The 21,610-nt window shown below is 52.8% G+C and overlaps 1 protein-coding gene across 2 annotated transcripts in view; it reads left to right on the top strand.

Moving 5' to 3' along the window:
- Nucleotides 1–21,610, top strand: part of SHROOM4 (shroom family member 4) — a 33,220-nt gene extending 11,610 nt beyond the window's left edge. Inside the window, exons 2-11 of one of the 2 annotated variants that reach the window (XM_054996080.1) lie at nt 2,694–2,845; nt 6,301–6,432; nt 9,006–11,253; nt 11,784–11,845; nt 13,055–13,696; nt 14,017–14,129; nt 14,207–14,480; nt 14,806–14,965; nt 16,490–16,762; nt 17,314–21,610. In XM_054996080.1, coding sequence (XP_054852055.1) covers nt 2,694–2,845; nt 6,301–6,432; nt 9,006–11,253; nt 11,784–11,845; nt 13,055–13,696; nt 14,017–14,129; nt 14,207–14,480; nt 14,806–14,965; nt 16,490–16,762; nt 17,314–17,583 — 4,326 coding nt within the window. In that variant the 3' untranslated portion in view covers nt 17,584–21,610. Of the gene's footprint in view, nt 1–2,693; nt 2,846–4,597; nt 4,680–6,300; nt 6,433–9,005; nt 11,254–11,783; nt 11,846–13,054; nt 13,697–14,016; nt 14,130–14,206; nt 14,481–14,805; nt 14,966–16,489; nt 16,763–17,313 lie in introns of those variants that run through there. The other variant, XM_054996081.1, reaches the window with a different exon arrangement.

The following is a 21,610-nucleotide window of genomic DNA, read 5'->3' as shown; positions in this document are numbered from 1 at the left end:
AGTCCAGTAACAGCAAAAATAATGCCTACAAGCTGAATTGGAGGGAAAGCATTCGTGGTTTTGGTTTGCCCTGGATGTGTGAACTTGAGTCTTTTGGGACTTCTGGCTGGGTCAGACTTTCAGGGGTCCATGGGACAGCCACCCTGGTTCCACCCTGGCATGAAAAACTCATGCTGCTTACAGGCAAAGAAATATTGGCATTTCTTTAGTGCCTTTTGTCTGTGGGGTGCAGCAGAGACCTCCTTCACTGCAAGAGGCGCATCTCTTGGCACATATCAGGTGCCCCACATCGGCCCAGCCCTGCAAGCCTAAGGGCAGGATTTGGAAGCTAAACCTGGAAGCACCAAGGGGTTGTAACCAAGGGTCTTGTATCGTGTCGAGTCACGTACATTTGGGGGGTATGCCTCATCACTTGTCACAGCACACAAGTTAGTGGTGAGGTCTCCAGTTGCTCTGTATGTGCTAAGCAACTTTTCCTGCTCCTGCTTGCCTGTCATCCTGTCTTCTGTTAGCCAAAATGGTCTTGACTTGCGCTGCTGAACATGGTGTGAGTGTGGCCGCCTCTGGTGAGCAGCAACGCAAGACCTTTGTGGGCTCTGGACAGTCCCACTGGCATTTTGGCAGCACAATGGGCCCTTGTGTTGTCTGGGCCACGGGGGAAGCAGCTGAGGGAGCCCCTTCGTACATTCTCCATTCCATGTGACTGTGACGGAGAAGGGTGGCTGAGCCCTGCTCTCTCTTCTGCTTGGTGCTGCAGCCCTAGCTTGGTCCTGGAGTCGGTGCTGGCAGGAACAGTCTCATCTGGGTCACTACTCTGCAGCCAGTAGGTGAGGGTAGACTGTAGCCGGGTGCCAGCCAGGAGTTTTAGCACCACTGCTTCTTCGGATTGTACTTTATCCTGCCCGTTTGGGCTGAGCAGCCAGCTTTCTCAAGGGATTAGCCTGGGAACCTCCCATCTTTGCCATGACCCCTTATCAAAGAGAAAAGGGGCCATTTCAGCCTGGGTGAGGTCAAGAAGATGGAAAGCTCCAAAGCACAGAGGAGGAGAGTACTTTTACTTGGAAGAAGAGTTGGGGGAGACGGGAGTTCTTTAGCCCCTAAATTAGGAGGTGAGCTGGAATCAATACAGAGGTTGCTGGGGGGGGGGGCTGGGGGGGGAAGGGAGGAGACTGTACCAGCACCCCTTCTCTCCTGTACGGAGCAGTTGCAAGTATGAAGCAGAGAGGTAGGTAAAGAGAATCTTGGCCAGTAACCATCTCCCTCTGCTAGATTTGCTTTTAGTGTGAGAATTGTTTTATGAGATCGTTTTAGGCTGATAAAGGTTTTATGCTGTTTTCATGCTCTGACTGAGGTTTTATTAATTTGAATAACTTTGTTTTTTAAAAAAAATTAATCATGTTTTACTTTGTGACTGGCCACAAACAGTTTCCTTAGTGGTATATTAATTTTCTTTAAAAACAGGGTGTTAGCTCCCAGCTGCAGAGGAGAGAGAGGTGCAGTTGTCAGTGTGACATGACGTGACCTGGGTAAGGGGCTACCCTGAGAGTTGCAGCAAGCTGGGATGGCATTTGATGGCGCCATCTGTATTGTTCCTTTCCCTTAAAGCTCTTCCCATAGTTGCTACCAATAGGGCACAAGAGAATTGTGGAGTGGTGGTGGTGGTGGTGGTGAGCTGACTTGTTTATTCTCTTCAGTGCTAAACTAAGCAATTTCCAGTCAATATTCATATCTGCATCACTTGGGGGGGGGTGCAGACCTTTGCAGAATGTGCATGCTGAAGGCATCTTGCTTGCAGCATGACCTGCTTGGGAAGAATGCCGCTCTGGAAGAGGAGGTTGGAGAGTCTTTCTCCTCATCCCTGTAGTAGGGGGCTCCTATTTGCTGGGCAACTGAGGGAGCACCTGGGTGTGTGTTAAGTTCCTGAGTGGGGGCTTGGTGTGCCTGTGTAATCTTCTCTTTGTATGGGTTCTGTGGGGCTCAGGAAGCAAACTTTCGCAGAATTGTAAGTTAAGAATGTTTTTTAAAAAACTGTTTAACAATAAATACAATATAACTATTTTTTTCCCTTTAACTAAACTCATAAGTGCAACCATACAGAAACTTTCAGCCAACAATGTCTTTGAAAAGGTTCAGCTTGTTGGATCCCACCAACTGACGGAGTCCTTTTTCACAATCTTTTTAATCTGAAGCAACTGGAACCCAGGCGTCTGTCTTCTTCTTGGGGAATTACAGCCAGGCAAAAATAATACAGTCTCAGTGACAACAACCAAACAATACACAAATGCTACTTTTAGTCATATTGTTCACATACAACATTTCTGATTACCTTATTCAAGGTGATAAGAGCAGATGAATTATTCAGCTCGCCAGCAACTAGCTTCTTCCTCAGCTGGCTCTAGCTACTGACTCCGCCCTGCTGGGCTAAACCAATTACTTCATAGGGATTATACCTGCTTGCTCTCACAAGCAAGCATGGTGGTGTTGTTAGAGTGCTGGGTTCGGATCTCGGTTGTGACATGGAAACTCCCTGGCTGACCTTGGGCCAGGTGATGCTCTCAGCCTCACCTGCCTCACAGGGTTGTTGTTAGGATGAAATGGATGGTGGGAGAGCAGTGTTGTAAGCTGCTTTGGGTCCCCATTGGGGAGGAAACTGAACATCTAAATAAATGGCACGTGGCCTTCTTTTGGTTCAGGTGGAGGATGGCGGGAAGGCATCCTTGTCGCAGAAGATGCGCCCTGGGGACGAGCTGGTGAACATCAACGGGACCCCGCTCTACGGCTCTCGGCAGGAGGCTCTGATCCTCATCAAGGGCTCTTACCGCACACTCAAGATGATCATCAGGAGGTGAGAGGCACCAGGCAGTCGGGGGCTGGGTCAGGGGCTGAGAGCTGAAACTTAATGAGCCCTTAGAGAAGTTATCTTGGTCCCCTATCCCATCCTCCTCCTACATTCGATCTCCTGGGCACTGCAGTACAGGAGTGTTTGGTCCAGGAGTGCTTGCTTGGTCTGTACTTGAGCTTCGCTCAATGTCCCAGCAAAAGAATAGTCATTTCTGCTCCCCTCCATGTATTGCCTATGCCAGCTGTTCTGACTCCCTTATCAGATAGTGGAAATCTTTGCTTGGGTTGCTGCTGCCATCCTGTGGCAGGAATTAAGATTTGCGGGCAGGGGCTTGTATTGGAGAGCATGGAAACACATCTCCCTCTCCCACCCTCCACAGAAATGCTTACATCTTTTTCTTGCAGACTAGAGTTAGCTGTGATTTAATAAGAGCAGAAATTCTGTGATTCTGAAATATGTAATAATTTGACAGATTGAAGAATTTCACACATGCTGAATAATGCACTTTCAATCCAGTTTCAATGCACTTTGCAACTGTATTTTACTGTGTGAAATGGGCAAATCCATTTGCAAAGATCACTTTTAAGTGGATTGAAAGTGCATTATTCAGTATGTGTGAAAGCAGCACTCAAGTGGATTTTTTTTAATCAGACCAGCTGCTGTTTGTAGGAAAGTGTTGCACACTTTTGCACTTTGCAGAACACTGTTTGGGAGAACAGAAAGTTGTACTAATTCACATATAGAGAGAGTAATTATAGTAATGCAAAGGGGGAACTGAATTTTTCCTACCAGGGAAGTGATATCTGTAAAAAAAATGGGGTGGGGGTGAGACATGTTTCAGCGCAGGACAGAAGACATCACTCCACCAGTTCCTATTAGAGGGCTGGAGAAGTTGGTATGTCTCTGTGAGTTCTTTCTTGGCCATGTTGTATATGACTTTCAAAGTCTGCCTTTCAACATGGCCACCTGCATTGAACCAGAGCATCCTGGCTGTGCATTGTTGGCCAACACACAACCACAGCCACCGGGCCTTGCAGGGCCGAGTTGGGTTCGTGGACAGCCACAGGTGCTGTTCACTCCAGGCCTAGGGTTGCTGTTGGTCTCCCTGCCTGACCCTTCCCGGCACATACAGGCATGCACACACCCAGGTTCCTTTAGTCCCAATCCCACGGCTTCTAGCACAGATCTGGCAATGATCTCACCCTTCCTGCACTCTGTCCCAGCCACTTCCTGCGTGGGGTGAGTGTTGAGACTGAGCCAGGCGGTTCTTCCAGGCTGCAGTTCTTCCACTTCTGGAAATCCCCCTGCTAGTCCAGAGCTTTCGGAGAATGTCCCCATTTCAGGGATCCCTCGGTGCTGGGGGCCAGCAGCAGGCCCTCTGTAGATCGGCCTAACTTGTTCTCGAAGCAGAGTGGCTAGTGGGTGATGGGGAGTGTTGGGACCTTTTCTTCCCCCGGCAGGCGACAGGGAGCTCCGTTCCGCCTTGTAGCCTTGCAACAGGGGATGGATGCTGCCTACAGAGCCAGGAAGCCCTGTTCCCCTGGGGGATGGTCTCTGGCCTCCACTATGCCGCCTTTTGCTCCGTGTGCAGTGTTATCTCCCTGCACATCACTTCCTCACCGCTTCCTGGCTGTGAGGGAATGAGAATCATGTCTGGGACTTGAGTGGGGGGGCAGGAAACCCCTGGCCAGTAAGGAGTCCCTCCCTATTGTGCAGGTCCCAGCCCCTGCAAGCCGAATCTTCCCCACAACTTCCAGCTGTCTGTAGGCTAGAACTCTGGAGTGCTTTCTGTCCTCCAAGCAAATCCCCACAGCTCTCCTCCACTTCCCAGTGACAGGTGAGTGGAGAGCCTCAGGGGCACGAACCTCTGCCTCCCACCCTGATTGCATCTCTTCCTTTTGGGGAAAGGAGGGGGCATTTTTCCTATGCATTTTGCTGTAAACACATCTGAGCATTACAGGATTGCAGGGAGGGGGGACTCTTCTATTCTCTTTAGCAAGAAAGCCGGGCAAAGATTTCCTCATGCTGTTTGGACTTGCGGAGTTTGCAGGCACATGCATGTGGGTCCTTTGGTGCTGCTCAGCTGCGGATTCCACCCGGCTCTTCAAGAGACTTGCCCTGTTCCCTGTTAATCTATCGTTGTTCTACTGATAGCGTTAACCTGTGTGGTGCTGGACTATTTGGAGGAGAAGGGGATGCTGTGTCTACCCTACTGTGATCCACAAATGGGCTGCAGGAAACTCTCCGTGCCTGGGACGTTTTTCTCAGCACTCTGTTTGGGGAGGCCAGGCCAGTGTCTACTCTGTGTTGTTCCCTTGGTGCTTTATAGCATTGAAGTTAACAGCACAAGCTGTGAGCATGGTTCAGATCTCAGCTCTGGTGTAAGTTCAGCAGGTGGCCTTTTGTAAGACACCAGTGTGGGGTGGCACATAGTGGTCTGGCTATGGATGGGCTGATGACTTGTGGCAGTGCAGGTGAGTAAGTGTGGCTATAGCAGATAGCTGGACTGGCTAGGCGGCCTTTTGGGGGATCCCCTCCAGTCCTATGGCTTTAGCCAGCCCTCCTATCCAAGCCCCATACAGCAGCACTGGAGTATTCTTGCTCAGCCGGGGGGCTGCTTCCTTGTTTGGCTAAGGGCATCTTACTATCATCTCTCGAGAGCGTATCTTCCTCAGACTCGCTGAATTTCTCATCATTACCGCAAACGCTTCCTTCCACTTGCTGAGCATAGTTTCAGGTGGGTCGCCATGTTGGTCTGGCTCTCAAAAGCTTATGTCTTGGAAATCCGCATGCTGAGCATATTATCAACCCCTCCTGCCCACAGCTGCTTTTAAGTGAAAATTCATATTCTGAATGTTCCGATCGCAGCTGTCCCTCGGTTGAGAGTTGCAGCGTGGCACGCTATTTTATCCAACCGGAGTCTTAGAAAAACAACAAACGTTTTTGTAAAAATGCTTTTTTGGGGGGAGGGGCTTTTTATCTTGGCTTCTGAGATACGAAAGAGATTTTTCTTGGGCTTTCATCTGCAACCAAGAGAGTAACAACTTCATGGGCTTTGAAGGCAACATGCTGTTGCATGAAGCAAGACTCCTCAAGCCGTTTCTGCAAGTGGATCAGCAGTGAATGTGCAGGCCGGGTTCTATAGGGAGAGGGAACATCTCTGGCGGCAGCACTCAGGGCCGAAGGGGCAAGTGCTGCAGGCTGGGAATGAGGCGGAAGGAGTGCTTGGGTGGGAAAAGGAGTGGAAGAGCGCCAGCACTGGTTGCAGGGCACTGTGCCAGTCCCTTCCAGGGGCACAGTATGCGGCAGGGGAGGGGGGAGCAAGAGAGTCCCAGTTAGGCTTGAGCACTACCTTCCCTTAGCTCCGTATTAGTCTTCCCCGGTTTGTGTGTGAGAGTGTAAGAGTCTTAGGGCACCTTCCTCCCAGTAATGTCCTTCCCGTTCTTGCCACTGGACAGGAGGAACGTGCCCGTCATCAGGCCTCACTCATGGCACCTGGCCAAGCTGTCCGAGGTCCGGACTGAGACCGCCACCATGCACTTCCCTGCGGATGCCTTCAGCCTCTCCTGGCACTCGGGATGTGACACCAGGTGAGTGGCCAGTGAAGAGGGACTGGAGGGGAGCGGGTGGGTTATGTTAATGTGTGGGAGGATTGATCAGCACCCAGAGGCTCACACGGTTTGGCCCCTGATTTCCTCGGTGGCCAGAATAGCTCCTGGCTGGTACTGAACTCCCCCTGTGAGTGCTCTTTCATTTGAATGCTGGCCAGAGCATCTGGGCCATTCTTCCTTTGGCTTTGTCCCCCTTGCTATCTTGGGGGGCTTTGTGTTTTTGTTTTTTAGTGGATTCTACTGCAGGCCAGAGCCAGCTGAAGGGCCACAGGTTGAATTGTGTTGCCGATTAGCTTCAGGGCTGGATTTCCTAGCTTGCGGGGGGGGGGGGAGCTGCCTAACCCTTCCTTGCACTCATTTGCCAGTTCCTGTGAAGCCTTGCCCTTGTCTGGGAACAAGGAGCAGGGCGTGGACTCGACTGCTCTGCTTAGGGCTGCCCCACAACACAGATGGGTCTAGCCTGGGAGTTTCTGCAGGGTTGGCTTGCGCCATTCCTTCTCAGAGCTCTGGCTGGCCTGGGGCAAAACCGTCCCTGCTCTGTGAGCTGGGTGTGGGGCATGGGCTTGAGCTGGCTCCCCTTGGTAGCTGCTTGTTTGGGGTTGAGCTTTCTCTCATCTCCCGTCAGGAAGGGAGGTGGCTTGGGAGCTGCTCCGGCTGCCAGAAAAGGAGGTAATGAATTCCAGATCTGTTGCCCAAGTGAAAAGAGCATGAGCTGCCAATTCTGTCTGGTTGGAGGGTGTGGCAGGCATGCTCTGCGCACTTCCCTGACCTGAAAAGGCTTTTGAGGCGCTTGGAATTTCTCCTTCCTGCCTGGATTCTGCAAGGAGACAGACGCCTCCTCAACAATGGGCACTTGGGGAAAAGATACCTTGAAAGCTGGACAGTTGGAGTCCTCCCGCAAGGTGCAAAAAAATGATGCTTTCTAGGGAGCAGGTGGGACGTGGGCCTTAGGCAAGCATGATACCAGGCAGGAGTCTCCAGCAGGTCGCTCACGAGCTCCCAGTAGCTTGCCAGCTGCTGCAGTGTAGCTTGTGCAAAAGATCCTGAAATGAAAAGATTTGCTCTGGGCTTTTATATTAAAAAAGCTTTAATTTCATAGGATTTCTCTCCATGCTGCTTAGCTGTAGCTTCCTTTCTGGTACTCTTCCTTGTCTGTGTTCCATTTCTAGAACAGAACAAAACCTGGTAAGACTCAGGCAGTAGGAGCAAGTCGCTGGGGATTGTTTTTTTTTTCTTTACTCAGAAGTAGCCGTCATTAAAGAAATTGTTGGCAATGCTGATCCAGGGCCTTGAAGAAGCATTATGTGTGGCTCGGGAGGAGCATCTGGATACAGCTAGAACTAGTGGGATGCATTATGCAGTTACAAGAGTCTGGGGAGGGAGTCCTTTGGAAGGGCTAGTTAACTCCTTGAAGTAAACCGAGCAGACTGGATTGCTCTGTTAGGATTGGTGGGCCTCCTTGCTTTCTGGCCAGAACTGCTGTAGCCGTTCTCTTTGGCTGCTCCTTCTTCATCATCGGTCCAAGGTCTCCTATGACTAAAGTGCTCCTGCATCACTCGCACTCTCTACCCCATGTGCTGCTTCAGCTTCTAGCAGCCAGCCGTTGCAGGGTGAATTCCCACTGCTGTAGGTGGAGGAGGTCATCCACTCCCAGTGTCCTAGCAGGGGGCATTGTGATGTGAAACGCTATTGCAGGCCACCAAACATGAATCATGAAATCAAACACTAAGGTGACATGATAGTAAAATCTGGGAGGATTTTCTTGGGCTCCAAGGCTAACGGTGAAGATGTCAGTGATAGAGGCTCACGCACCCATCTTGCTGGTGTAAATAGGTCTGGGTGCAGTCGGTGCCTGGATGGAAGATCCCCAGGGAATCCCCATATGCACCCATGAAATTCCATGATGGTAGAAAGGAGGGTTAGAGATAGAATGTCTTAATAATTTGGCACCTGGCAGTGCAGGAGGGAGCGATTGGGGAGCACCCAAGGCCCGTCATCACTTGCTTATGTGAGGCTACGGTGTCATCCCAGCGGAAACACCGCTCTGTGGCCCATGTGCCCATTTGTTTAATGGAAAGCTGTTCAGTCTGTGTCTCTGTGGGACATAGAAACAATGTGTTGCTCCCTCCTGGCACTTGGGACCATCCTCTACATTGGGCGGTTTGGCTGTTTGCCTGCTGCGTGCCTCCCCATCGCTGGGTGCCGGCATTGCCTACTGCCGTTCCCAGAAAAGAGAAACCAATCTGAATGCTCTCTCGGCGGGGACGTGGGGAAAACTGCAGCAAGAGCCTGGTTGAAGGTGAGGAGGAAGGCGCAGCCAGGAGTGGCACAGTGGAACAGGAAGACCACTGAGCCATTCTGGTTCACAGTCCCCAGGGCCTTTCCCCAAAACGTCCTTTTAAATGGAGATGTTAAACATAGGCTCTGTCGCTGAGCTGTATCCTGATGCGTAGGGGAAAGAAGGTAGTGAGCTAGATTGCAAAATGGCCTAAGGAAGCCCATGTGAGTTGAGTGTTTCTAACCTTGGGTCTCCTTTCCTCCTTCCCCTGCAGCGACCTGCCCTTGCCGTGGAACCCACTGTCACGCCACTGCAGCACCGACCAGAGCAGCTCCCTCGGGAGCATGGAGAGTCTGGACCAGCCAGGCCAGACTTACTACGAGGGCAGCCTCTCCCCCATCGACCAGGCCATGTACCAGAACAAGCGCGACTCTGCCTACAGCTCTTTCTCAGCCAGTTCCAACACCTCTGACTCTGCTTTGAGACCCGAGGAGAGCAGCTCTGCTGAATACATCCAGCAAGGCCAGTTGCCAGACCCCCGCTACCTGCAGACGAGCAGTGAAGGTAGCGAGGCATCAGGGGCAGCAAGCCTGCCTTCCCTGGCCAGCCAGCTCAATCCTGGCACAAGGCCAGCCTCCTGCACTCAGGAAAGTCACTTTCCCAGCTCCACCAAAGCCTTTGCCCCTCCCCAGCCCCCTGTAAGGCAGGACAGCCTGCGCGCTTGTAACCCCTCGTCAGCCAGCACGGAGGCACGGGGGGCCTTGCCCCAGGTGGAGTCTCTGCACCCCAAGGGCAGGTGGACCTCGGACACTTCTCTCTGTGTGCGTGCCAGGGACCCTCAAGGGACCAGCGGGCAGTCGGCCTCTGCCAACCCCACCAAAGAATCTCTGCCCACTGACCAGTACTATCTGCTGAGCTCCCACGCAGACAGAAGCCTACCCCTGGAGAGGGGAGCACAGAGCATGGAATCGCTCTTGAATGAGGAGGGTGGCGTTCCCTCTCCGGAAGAGGCTGCCCAATGTGCAGACAGCCAGGCTGAGCTGGGCAGCCCTAACATCTGTCCCTCGTCTTGGAAGGACTGTTGGTCAGGACAGCTGGCTCACCGGCACAGTGCCCCGGAGCGACTGCTGGCTGCCCAGTTGCAGGCTCTGAATGTGTCCCATAGCCAGGAGGGGCCCCACTGGACCGTTTCACCACTCCATGCAGACAGCAAAAGTCCCGGAGCCCGGGAGTCGCGGCGGACTCAGGGCCATGGCTGCCAGAGCTCTCCTGGTCAAGCACAAGAGCTGGGTCTTTGTCCGGTGCCAGGGGAAGGATCTTGGTCTCCCAAGAGTTGCCCCACAGTTCTAGAGAGGCCCAGGAGCACTTCACTTGAGCTGACCTCTTCCCTGCCCGTGCCGCCTTCTGGTGATGCTGGCCCAGGCCCCAGGGCAGTGCCCAGTACGGATACTTTGACTGAAGGGGGACAAGTCGGCGAAGGGAGCCAGCCCACCACAAGGAAGGGAGGCTCAGCTCAGCACCGCTCAGCACAAATGCGCCGGCGTAGCGACCGTTTTGCTACCAACTTGCGCAATGAGATCCAGTGGCGCAAGGCCCAGCTCCAGAAGGCCAAAGGCTCTGCCGTGCTCCTGTGCGGGGAGGAAACGGTGCAAGAGATGGAGGAGCCCCCAGACAGCCCCGCTCCTGCCCTCTCTCCTCCCCCACCTCCCTCTGCCCCTGCTCCTGCAGCCCTCCTAGCGGAGAGGAGGCCGCACAGAACAGTCGGCCCTAAGCGCTGGGGCTCTGAGCTGAGTGTGTTGCAGGGAGAGGCTGCTCCCCAGAGCCCCAGCAGGGGGCATCCAGAGCCCAAATGGAAGGCCCCATTGCCCGAGCCCGAGAAACCCCAGGCAGCTCTGCCGTTGCTATCTGGGGGAAGAGGTCGCTGGCGGTGGTCTCCGGAGCACAAATTGCAGCCACACTCTCAGAGCCCCCAGGCAGCTGAGCCAGGCTCGCCATCGCGGCTTTTGGAGGAATCCGGCCTTCTGCCTTTTGCTGACAGGCGGAAGTTCTTCGAAGAGACGAGTAAGGCACCAGCCTCAGCACATGTGGCCTCCCGCCATGGCAGGCCTGGAGGTTGGCATCCCAGAGGGGTGGAACAAAACACTTTCCAGCCAGTGAGTTCAGAGCACAGGGACCAGCGCCGGCACTCTATGGACCATTCCTATGGCCCTCCATCCTCGCCTCTCATCTACCCGGATTTCCAACCAGACATGACCGGGTTTTACAAGCCAATGGCCCGCCACAGGGACTGTGAGTGTTGGCGGTCCCTTCCCTGTGCTTGTGCGACCCGAGAAGCCTGTGTGTACTGCTGTGGGGAGAGGTGCCCCACTTTGCTTCAGAGGAGTGTTCCGGTGCCATCCAGCCACTGTACCCACCACTGCCATCCTCACCCCTGGGCCCGCCGCAGTGACTGCTGCTGCCCAGCTCAGCACAAGCTCTTGGAGGAAGGGGGTCCTTGGCAAGTCAGGAAGACCTACTCACCGGTAAGAAGGTTGTCATTCTGGTTGTGGTGTTGGCTCCGTTTGTGGCAGAGCTGGGAGACAGCTGTGGCCAGAACAAATGGGTGCTGTTGGGCTAGCCCTGTGGAAAGGAGACAGATGGATCTGATGGAGGATGGGATCTGTGGCTGGGAACAGGATATTTCTAAAGGGGACAGAGAGCTTTTTCCCGCCAACCGTGTGTGGTTTATGAGCTTCCTGGGTATCTGGCTTCGATTCAGTTTTGGATGTGGACCAGATGGACCCTTTTATATGGGGAGGTTTGCCCCGGAGTTGGAAGGGGGAGGGATACAGCTGTAGCCCCCTGCTTCCCAGCTGTGGCCAGCCAAGCCCCAGTTCTATCAGATGTGGAAAAGCAGTCAGGCCAATAACAAAGCTGCATTCTTTACAAGGAAGGACAGAGTTGCCTGTCCTGGGCTGCCCAGCTCCATCTCCATTGGCCAGGCTGAAAGGCAGCCTGTGAGAGGGCTGGCGTGGCCTGTTCCATCCCCTCCCTCTTGGTTTCTTCTTTTCAGGAATTTCCAGTGGATGAATGGGAGCCTCCAGCAATAAATAGAAAAAGCAGCCAGTCAATGAGGTAAGCAGTGAGAAGGAGCAGGGCAGGAAATGCTTGACCTCCGGCCCTTAGGCACCTTACCTGCCACAAATGCCTGCAGGCTGCTTTGTGGGGAGAGAGGACTCCTGCCTGCTGAATTCACCAGCAACACAGCTGAGCGCTTTTCCGCACTGGCCGCTATACCACGTGGTCGGCAGGAGGCTTTGGGCACCAGCAGCCCACAGAGGGGATTCTTGCAGGCCATGGGATAGTAAAAGGGTTCCTTCCCACTCCCGCTGAGCTTTGTGTTTGCTGTAGTGGTGCTGGCAGGAGGGTCGGGGTGCAGCTCAGGTTGTGGCTAAGTAGTGCTTCTTTGTGGCTGCTGGTGCTTCAGACCTCAGTGTTCTCACAAGCTGAGGCCAATGAAGACCGTTCTTCGGATGCCTCGAGCCACCCACAAACTACTGCTGGAGTGGGAACATAATGTGTGACTGGAATGATCCCAGCCAGACTGGAATGATGCACAAGCTCTCTGTCTCTCTCGTCTGTAGGGCAGTGGAAAAGCCATTTGCGGAGCCTCTTATTGACGCAGAAGGCATTTCCCATGGTTTGGTATAAACCGTGAAGGAGGAAGAGGAGCGTTACAAAAGATGGGGGGGGGGTCCTGAGTGATAGAGCCACACTTTGTCTTAATGCATGCAAGAGATCCCAATGGGCAGAAGGTCAGAGCATCTGCCAGTGAGGCTGTACTTTAGGATCCTGTGATTCCTGCACGGGGCAGAGCAAGTGCACCGCCCCACCCCCACCAGCAGACATTCAGAAGTTTATTCCCCCTCATTGCTCTTGCCAGACATTATTGCGATGCTGCTGCTGTGGGTTGACAACTGTCCCTTTGTAGTTGTGCTGTTTTGCTCAGCTGGCCTTGTGACCAGAGGTCTGCTACAGCCATTAATTCTTCTTGGAGGGACAGTGATCGCATTGCAGGGCGAGTGAGTCTCGCTTAGCTCCTGGCTGCAGGTAATGAGCTGGTGTCCTTTACAGAGATGGCTTTGGATTATGGTAGGTGGGGTCTTTGCCGACATGAATTGAGCTAATTGGGGAGTTCTCTAGCTGAAGTCAGACTTTGGGGAGGGGGAGGGGGAGGTCCTTCGCCATATGCTTTGTACAGCACCTGAGACTTTAGGTCAGGTGCCTTGGCTGGAAAGCCCCAGTGCAGCTGCCCCATCATCTGTGTTCCTATCTTTCTTCCAGTGAGCTGGCGCAACAGAAGATGGGCTTTTTGAGGGCCAGCCCTTTCTGGCCACGCTCAGAAAATGACCCAGAGTGGGCTCCTTTCTGCCGGGCTTTGTCCACTCACAGCCTCTCTTGGGACTGCGAGAGGCCTAGCCAAATGGAGGGGAGCCCAACCTATGAGGAGGGTGCCTCTGAACTACGCAAGCATCCACTCCGTGAAAGGGCGTATTCCGAAAGCCATCTTTGTGGAGAGTCGGGCAGCGCTTCCAGAAGAGAGAGGCAAGAGGCCTCGTTGGCCAAGTTGGAGGAGTTGCCTCGAGCAGCCAAAAAGAAGGGCCCGCCCCCTCCACGCCCCCCACCCCCAAAGTGGGAGAAGTACCGCCCCCGTCGAGCCTCCCACCACCAGCTGCTTCCCACTGAGACTGGCCTGTCAGCAGTCCCAGAAGACTCTTGCAGCACAGACGACATGGCCAGGCAGCGGTCTCAGAGCCTGCCCCTGGAGCAGGTCTGGAGTGATGCAGCCCAGGAGCCCCACCCCAGGCCTCGGGGATCCCCCTCGCCAGTGGACCGTGGCCACCTGCACTACTACTGCCATGGCTCCCCACGTGGGACTCCAGAGTGGCCAACCCCAGACTTGAGTGGAGAGAGCGACTCCTCCAGGCAAGTGCCAAGGACTTTATGTCCTATTGCTCGAACTCCAGGGATGGGTGGGGAAAGGACAGCAGGAGCAACTAGCTGGACAGTGATGGGAAAAACAAGGCCAAGTGTCCTTACATATTGAGTTATTGCATATCTTGAAAGAGGCAGGCTGTGCCCCTTTTTGAGAAGTTTCAGCTAGAACTATACACTGTACCTACAGCAAAAGTTTCTGATTGGAAGTTTAAAAATGAGAGAGGAGAAGCCTGGAATTTCCTCTACTTGTGAAGATGCAATGTGGTTGGTCGGTTTCTAACTGGGGCCTGCTTGGTTCTGTGTTAAAGGCCTGCAAGTTCCCTGGCAGAGGAAGCCAAAACAGAGCCCTTGTGGGATAAGGAGCAGAATGCAGTGCCTAGCAGAGGCCCAGAGCAGCCACGGGCTAGCCCCTCCAATCTGCGTGAGTCCTCTTTTGTCTGGGGAATGTCAGTGCCCTGGTGACCTGCCCACTGACTTGCACTGTGTCCCTTCCCACAGGATCCAAGGAATATGAGTCTGCGCAAGAGGCTGCTGGAGAAGAGAACTGCCACCTGGGCACGGCAAGCCCAGGGCCACCCTTCCGCCTGAATTCGGAGGAGCTGATGAGAGATGTGGTGGGCAGGGACCGCTCTCTGGCTGCTGTGCTGAATCCAGCCTCAGGTCTGGTGACAGCAGCCGAGGTGATGAATGACCTCTTCTCCCCAAGCGAGGACAACATGTGGAAGGGGCAAGACTGGCAAGCACAGGTGGCTGGCACTGGATTTCCCGAGAGGTAGGAACTATTCAGTATGCCAAGATTTGCAAATGGAAGCACCAGTTCTGTTGGAAGGAACAGGTTGCTGGGGAAAAGCAGGAAGCCAAGACCTACCTGTGCAGCTGCTTTGAGTCCCCTGGGGCCCAGTATCAGTGTTCCCTCTTCTGGGACAGAAGGGCCCAGGAATTAAAAAATATGGGCCTAGGGTTCCCTGATGTTGTCCCATAAAAACAAGCCGTTGTCCACCCTTATACCACCCTCAGCTCCCTTTCCTGGAGCTTGGATCATCTGGTTCCTTGGGCTCCTGTGAAGCTGAGTTTCCATTATGCTGTTTCTGGTGCAGGCATCCAGTTCAGCCTGCCTCCCCAACCTCAGGGGGCACCTCCTGCTCAGCCTATTACAACCTGTCGTCTGGAAAGGCCGAGCTGCTCAACAAAATGAAAGAGCTGTCGGGAGCCAGTGCAGAGGAAGAGGAGCCGGACCACGATCTGGCCCGGAAGAAGGTGAGAGGCCTTCCTCATCCTAAGAGCAAGTTGTCTGTCAAAGATCCACCCTGAGAGCAAGTGTGGGGTGGTGGCTACAGTGGAAGACTGGGATCTGGACCACTCAGGTTTGATTCCCTGCTCTGCCGTGGAAGCTGGCTGGGGTGACTTTGGGTCAGTCACACCCTCTCAGCTTAACCTACCTCACAGGGCTGTGGTAAGGAAAAAAACAGAAAGGAGAAAGGCCAGGGTACAAATGAAGTTAAAAAATAAAGATTATTAGCTCCTGCTGTCCCAGTGGGTTTGGAGGGAGAAGCCCCCAGTAGAGTCCAGGCGAGAAGGCAGCCCCTAACTTGGCTGGCCTAGGGCCTCATCGCTAGGACTGTGCGCCATGAAAATCTCTTAACATGCACAGTCATCCCACAGTGTACTCCACTCCTGCTAGTCACATGGGAAACAAAATGCATGCAGGTCTCTGGAGGGTCTGCTCTCTGTCCCTCCTCTCCCAAGCCAGCTCCTGGGATGTATCCCAGCTTTGCTGCACACACTTTGAAGCCTATCTTGTTGCAGCCAGTTGGGCACTCTTGGAATGTTGGCTTCTGTGCCTTTCCTGCAGTGACCTCCGTACTTGCAACCCTTTGGTGTGGGCCTTGCCCAGCCAAGCAGAAGTGTATTTGCTCGGGGTGAAGAGGGAGGTTGGGTTCTCTAGCGCATGAAAAACTTGCTTTAAATCTTGCTGGAGTTAGGCGGGTGGATTTGAATCCTCTTGGCTCCCTTTTTCTCCTATTGGTGTTGCTAATGTCCTTTTGCTCCCTGGCAGTTGTTTTGCAGCTCCTGTTGCTTGGCATCTTGGCTGGGTGTGAAATGCCCACATCTGTCCCTCTTGGGGGGATCCTTAAGGGGTCTGACTAACTCTGAAGACCAGAGCATTTGATTTGTTGACCTTGTGCATGAGGGGTGAGAGCAAGGGAAGGCAGAGGATGCTAACTGGTGTTACACTGATAAGAGCTTTTTAGATGGGAAGAGGATAGAGCAGATCTTTAAGTCTCGAAGAGAACTCAACAAGAGTTTGTATCCCCTGCCTAAATTTCACCTCCCGCTTTTCAGATTTCGGTCTTTAAAATATTAATAGCTACACAAATAGTCTCCAGCCTCCAAGTCTGATCTGATGTTTCATCTCAGCCGAAGAAGAGCCCTGTCTGTCTCCAAAGCTTGATTCGCTCCTTCAGTTTTCTACCAATAAATGTATCCAATTAAAAGATAGCCCTAGATCTGGCTGAGATATTAAGGGCCAGTGTGCCTGCACATTCAGATTGGTTTGAAAACACTCGATCGCCATTCTCTGCCGTCCCCAGAAAAACATGGGCCATGTCCTTTGGAGAGAGAGTACTGAGAACACATGGTTAGAGATCCCAAGCAATTAACAAAAACTTCAGCTCTCAGGTTAACTTGGTTTGTAACGAATGGCTAAAACAAGTTCAAAACATGTTTTTACTCCTTGATGCTGCCCCAACCCGCTTCTGATGGCACCCTGTCTGTGACCAGGTTCAGCTGATCGAAAGCATCAGTCGGAAGCTGGTGGTGCTGCAGGAGGCACAGCGAGGCTTGCAGGATGACATCAGTGCCAATTTAGTCCTGGGCAAAGAAGTGGAAAGTCATGTCAAGGGAGTCTGCAAGCCTCACGAATTCGAGAAGTTCCGCCTGTTCATCGGAGACCTGGACAAAGTGGTCAACCTGCTCCTTTCGCTCTCGGGGCGACTGGCCAGGGTAGAGAATGCCCTAGGCAACCTGGACAATGATGCCCCAGAGGACGAAAAGGTATGTGTTGGGTAGGGAGACTGCAATTATGGGAGTTGGCAGTGTTTCCATGGCCGCTTGCAAAGCCAAGAGAAAAACACCTGCCCGCTGTACCCCTTGTATGGAAAAGCATCCTGTTAGCCAGCTGGTCTCTTTTTCCGATGGTCTCTTTATCCTGACCTCCTATGCTTCAGAACAAAACCAGAATGAATGATTATACAAATGTATTTATAATCTTTGGATTACGCATGGCGGGCTTCAGCACTCTGCTGTTCTGATGCAGAACTTGGGTTACCCAGTGACCCAGGGCAGACGAGTCCAGGAACCATCTGCCAGTGTTTAGCAGGGAAGAGCTGGGCTGAAATACCTGATGCCATGAGTGGGGAGGCAGGGCTTGAGTGTTTGGTGCCCTGCCTAGAATCCTACTCTTTGGCTCCTCAGACAGCCCCTTACTTTTACCTCTGGCTACTGCAAGGGAGGGAGCGTTCTTGCATGTCTCCTGCCAAAAAAAGGTCCTGCTCCATCCAGAAACTTAACGTGCCCCCTTCTGTCTCCCCTCCCCTCCCTACAAGCTGGCCCTCCTGGAGAAGAAGCGACAGCTGACAGCCCAGCTAGAGGATGCCAAGGAGCTGCAGGAGCACGTTGCGCAGCGGGAGCGTGTGGTCTTTGCCAGTGTGTCGCGCTGCCTGCCCAGTGAGCAGCTGCAGGACTACCAGCATTTTGTGCGCATGATGTCGGCGCTGGCCATCCAACAGCGGCAGCTGGATGACAAGATCAAGCTGGGCGAGGAGCAGCTCCGCTGCCTGCGTGATAGCCTGCGCCGGGTGCCCCAGGACTGCTAGCCAAGCCTCGCTTTGCGGCCACCAGGAGAGTTTTTATCAGAAGGAACAGCTGGGCCTCCCACGTGCCAAAAGAGTCCCCCTTGGAGAGTTGCCAGTTGCCATGCCTGTCATGGATCGTTTGCCATCTGCTGTCTTCTCACTCTCAGGATAATCCTCTTTGCCAAAGACTGTGCCATGCCAAATAACTGCATCACCTTCTTCTATAGCCAAGAAGAGGAAGGGCTCACCAAAGTGCTCTTTGCTAAGACACAGACCATGTGACTGGAATGGATTGTTGCATCTGCTCAGGAACAAGATGGTGGGATTCCTGGAGCCACAGTGGAGTGATGATGAGGCAGTCCAAGCTTCCTCCACCTCCTTCCCAGTCTTCTCTAGGTAGCAGGCTGTACCAGGAAAACCAGCTGCCTTCAGCTCCAGTGGTATCCACCTTGCCAAGCAGAGGACAAAGGCATCCTGTGAGCAATTGTAGAATCACAGCCTGGCTGTGGAGACCCTGTCCTTGTTTCATGTGTCTGCTACACTTCGAGCATTCCATTTCTCCTGTTCCAGTTCTATTTATTTTTCTACCTAACAGTTTTTGTAAAAAAGAATTAAGGATTTGTGTAAGGTGGCAGGAATAGTGACTGACCCTGTATTGCTTTCACATAGAAGCCATTCACCCCCAACTTACAATGCCAGTAGCAACCAGGACTCCAGTCCTTTGGCCTAGGAGGGTTTTTCCACACCTGAAGGGATCTGTTCAGGCAGAGTGGAATTTAACCCAAGTGGAATTTAAACAATGTGCAGAACCTGTGATTCTCTCTCCCATTGGGTCCAGCAAGGCCTTTTGTAGTGCCGTGATCCAAAGCGGCTCTCCTAAGTTCAGGGGGAGGAAAAGTCTCTCCAGCTCCTCTTCCCCCTTCCAGCTCCTCTGAGCCAATTTTTCCCATCAGAGTCCAGGGCAGGGTAGCATTTTAGGCCTTCTCAGCTGGTTACTCATTTCCCCTATTTCCATGTAGGGGCAAAGTTTAAAGACTGTGTGTACAATCATCCATCCTGTGAAGACTGGGCACGTCTGTGAGCTCGAAGGGGGGCTGGAGCCCACACTTTCCACGCAACATCAAGAGAGGCTCTTGTGCTTCGCAGATCCCTTGAGCTGAGGTGTGGGTAATCCCAGCCCCAGAACCAAAGCCATTTCCTTACCATTCAGATGAAACCGTTATCAAGAAGTAGTATTCATTGCTGTGCCATCTGTGAGCCTGGGTCCTGCCCTCTCCTCCTCTGCCATGCGGGTGTGGCTGGATCCCAGAAAGTTCTTTCTAGGTTTGAAGTAGATGTCTGTTATGGAGCATGGGGACCTTTGGTTAGAGGCTTTCGGAACTGTTGGGCGACTCCATGCAGGAGGAGCCAGCCAGGCACAGCCTTGTGTCTGCATTAGCCCCTTGTGCTTTAATGTACCCCAAGAGATGAGCCACCCTTTTGGGTACAAATCCCATTTGTTGGCCCCTCCTTCTTTTCCCTGTGTTTCTGGAGAAGCTGACCTTTCTCCTTACTGGGGATATTCTGGGTTCACTGTGGGGCTTAAGGAGTTAATGAGGCTTGTCTCTCCCCTCCCCCCCTCCACCAAAAGAATGTGCTGGGCCCCTGCCACAGAAATTCCACCTCAACATCCTCTTCCTCTCCATTGTCTTGGAAACAATGTTGGAAGGCTGAGCTCCTCTCTTTAACCCCCTGGGTGCTCCGCTGCCCAGAGATCGCTGTCTGGCTGCAAGTTCTCCTGGCAATCAGAAAGGGGGGGGGGAGATCCTCGCAGCTGGCACAGTCAAAAGCCACCCACACCTTTCAACCTTGGGGTTGCTTTCTCAGCAGAGCCTCTGTTGTTGAAGTCGCTTTGATAGATACAGTGGAGACCCCTCGATGGAAAAATAGCACTTAACACTTGAAAAGGGCTGGAAGTCAGGGCTTTCTGGTTTGCAGCCAGGCAAACTCTGTTTTCAAGCCCTCGCCTTTTAAAGGACTACTTCACTCACCCCTTGTAAGATGTTCCTCTTCTTCTCCCCTCACTCCATTTGTCATCACAGCAGTAAGGGTTCAGCTAGATTAGATGCAAATGGCACGGGTGGATTGATCTCACCCCCTCCCCGCACTGTTTTACGATGCAAATCTTTTTCCTCCCTAGAGCTACTCTTTGCCCTATGGTGGTGGGGAGGGGGGGGAGCCATGCAGTTATACCAGGCAGGTGTGCCCTCCTGTGTCCTCAGCCAGGTCTTTCAACACATCTGCTTGGAGATCTTTAGCTAGCTTTGCACAGGCAAGTGTCAAAACTGTCTAGACAAATCTGGCTGCATTTTGGCCCGGAGGATAGAGAGTTTGAATAAAAACAACAATCCCAAACCTCCTTTATGCAAGCCCAGCTCTGAACAGCCCAGGGACTGCAGGGATGGCAGCACTGTTCAGCCCTGGGCAAGGCAGGGGCAGCAGGCAGGTCTGGAACAGCTTCCATCCCCTGCCCCACTGGAGAGGGCTGTTCTTCTCATCTGTATTTGATGGAGCAGCAGGTTGAGGGGGCACAACACAGTTGTTTGCTTTCTGGCATCAACCATTCCAGAAGCCCCTTTGCAACGGAACACTTCCTTTCCAGGGCTGCCTTTGCACTAAACAAAGCCCAGCCTGTTTGCTTTATTCACCCCTCCCCTCTCATTCAGGGCTCTGGTCACTGCCCTTTGGCATCTAGTCCAAGGTTTTCCTCCACCCCAAGTTGCTTGTATGTTTTGCGCAGAAGTCGATTCCTGGTGTTTGCAATCTCTAGGGAAGGTTGAACTCCTCTGTCTTCTGCCTGGCCTTTTAAGAAAACTGAATACTTCCCTTAATGTTACATTTTGAACAGCACTTAAACATCCTGGTTTTTGGCCCCTGTGTGGCATTGCAGGCTTCTCTTGGCACCTTGCAGTTGTGCTGCTCCCTGCCTCGCTCTCTGCTGCTTGCATGGCTGGAAATAAGCGCTGAAGCTTTCAGTGAATGGGGCAGATTGCCCCATTTCCCAGCCCATGGAGTTCTGTGGATCTCACCAGAAGCAGCTGCCCCCTAATCCAGGGCCCAGCATTCCTCCTCTTGCTGCCATCCAAAAACTGCTATCCTGGATTTAGGCATAAGGCTGTGTGGCTTTCTCATTGGTCTCTTCAGAAACTAGCGGAATGCACCACTTTTAATCTCCTCCTTTACATAGTGGGTTTGAGGTTGTCATCTGGTGCAGCCGGGCATGAGCTGAGGCTTCATCTGACTTTTGCTGCACCACTTCCTCCACCAGAAGCCCCATCTGTCATCGGCTGGGATGAAACTCTTGTGGGAAAGGGCCACAGGCCTCCTGTGAACCAAAACTGTGAAAAGGGAGCCTGCATCGTGGCTGTACTGCTCCCCCTCCCCTCTCTCGCAGCTGCCTTTTGTGTGGCTGCTGGGTCTCTTCCCCCACCCCAAGCCAGAGTGCAAACTAGGCAAGGCAATATCAGTCCAAATTCAGGTTGTGGTAGAATATGTAAGTTTTCACACAACAGGATTCTTTGTCAGGTGGGATGAAAACTGATGAAAAGTCCTGTGTATACTTCAGATTACCTACATCTTTCTTTTGAGGGCTGCCAAGAGGAGATGGGTTTCACCTCTTCAAATATGAAAGTATTAGACCACACACACTTACCTATGCTGCCCCCCCCCGCATCCTGCCATGCAAGGTAGGCTGCATCTCCATGCCAAGGCCAGCTTTTTCTTTGCACATTGAGAGTCCCAAGTGCCAACTCTGTATGTTGCTATGTTATTAAATGCATATATTGCTGGGTGTAATTTTGTGCTTTCTACACACTAAAGAAATCAATGGTTGCTGTCCGGCATTTCCACAGCAGGGCTTTTTCAGTAGCGTTTCTGAAGCTGTCTCTTGCCATTTGACTGTTCTGTTTTGGCGCTGCCTCTACAGCTCATGCCTTGGGCGTGGGTGCCATTGTAGGGAGGGAGGGGAAAGGGGCAGCGTCACTTCCATTAAATGGTGCTAATGATAAGA

This window comes from Eublepharis macularius, chromosome 13 (genome assembly GCF_028583425.1).
Source record: "Eublepharis macularius isolate TG4126 chromosome 13, MPM_Emac_v1.0, whole genome shotgun sequence".
Lineage (NCBI taxonomy): Eukaryota > Metazoa > Chordata > Lepidosauria > Squamata > Eublepharidae > Eublepharis > Eublepharis macularius.
Note: the sequence above shows the minus strand (reverse complement) of the source record. Positions and strands in the feature narration are given on the sequence as shown.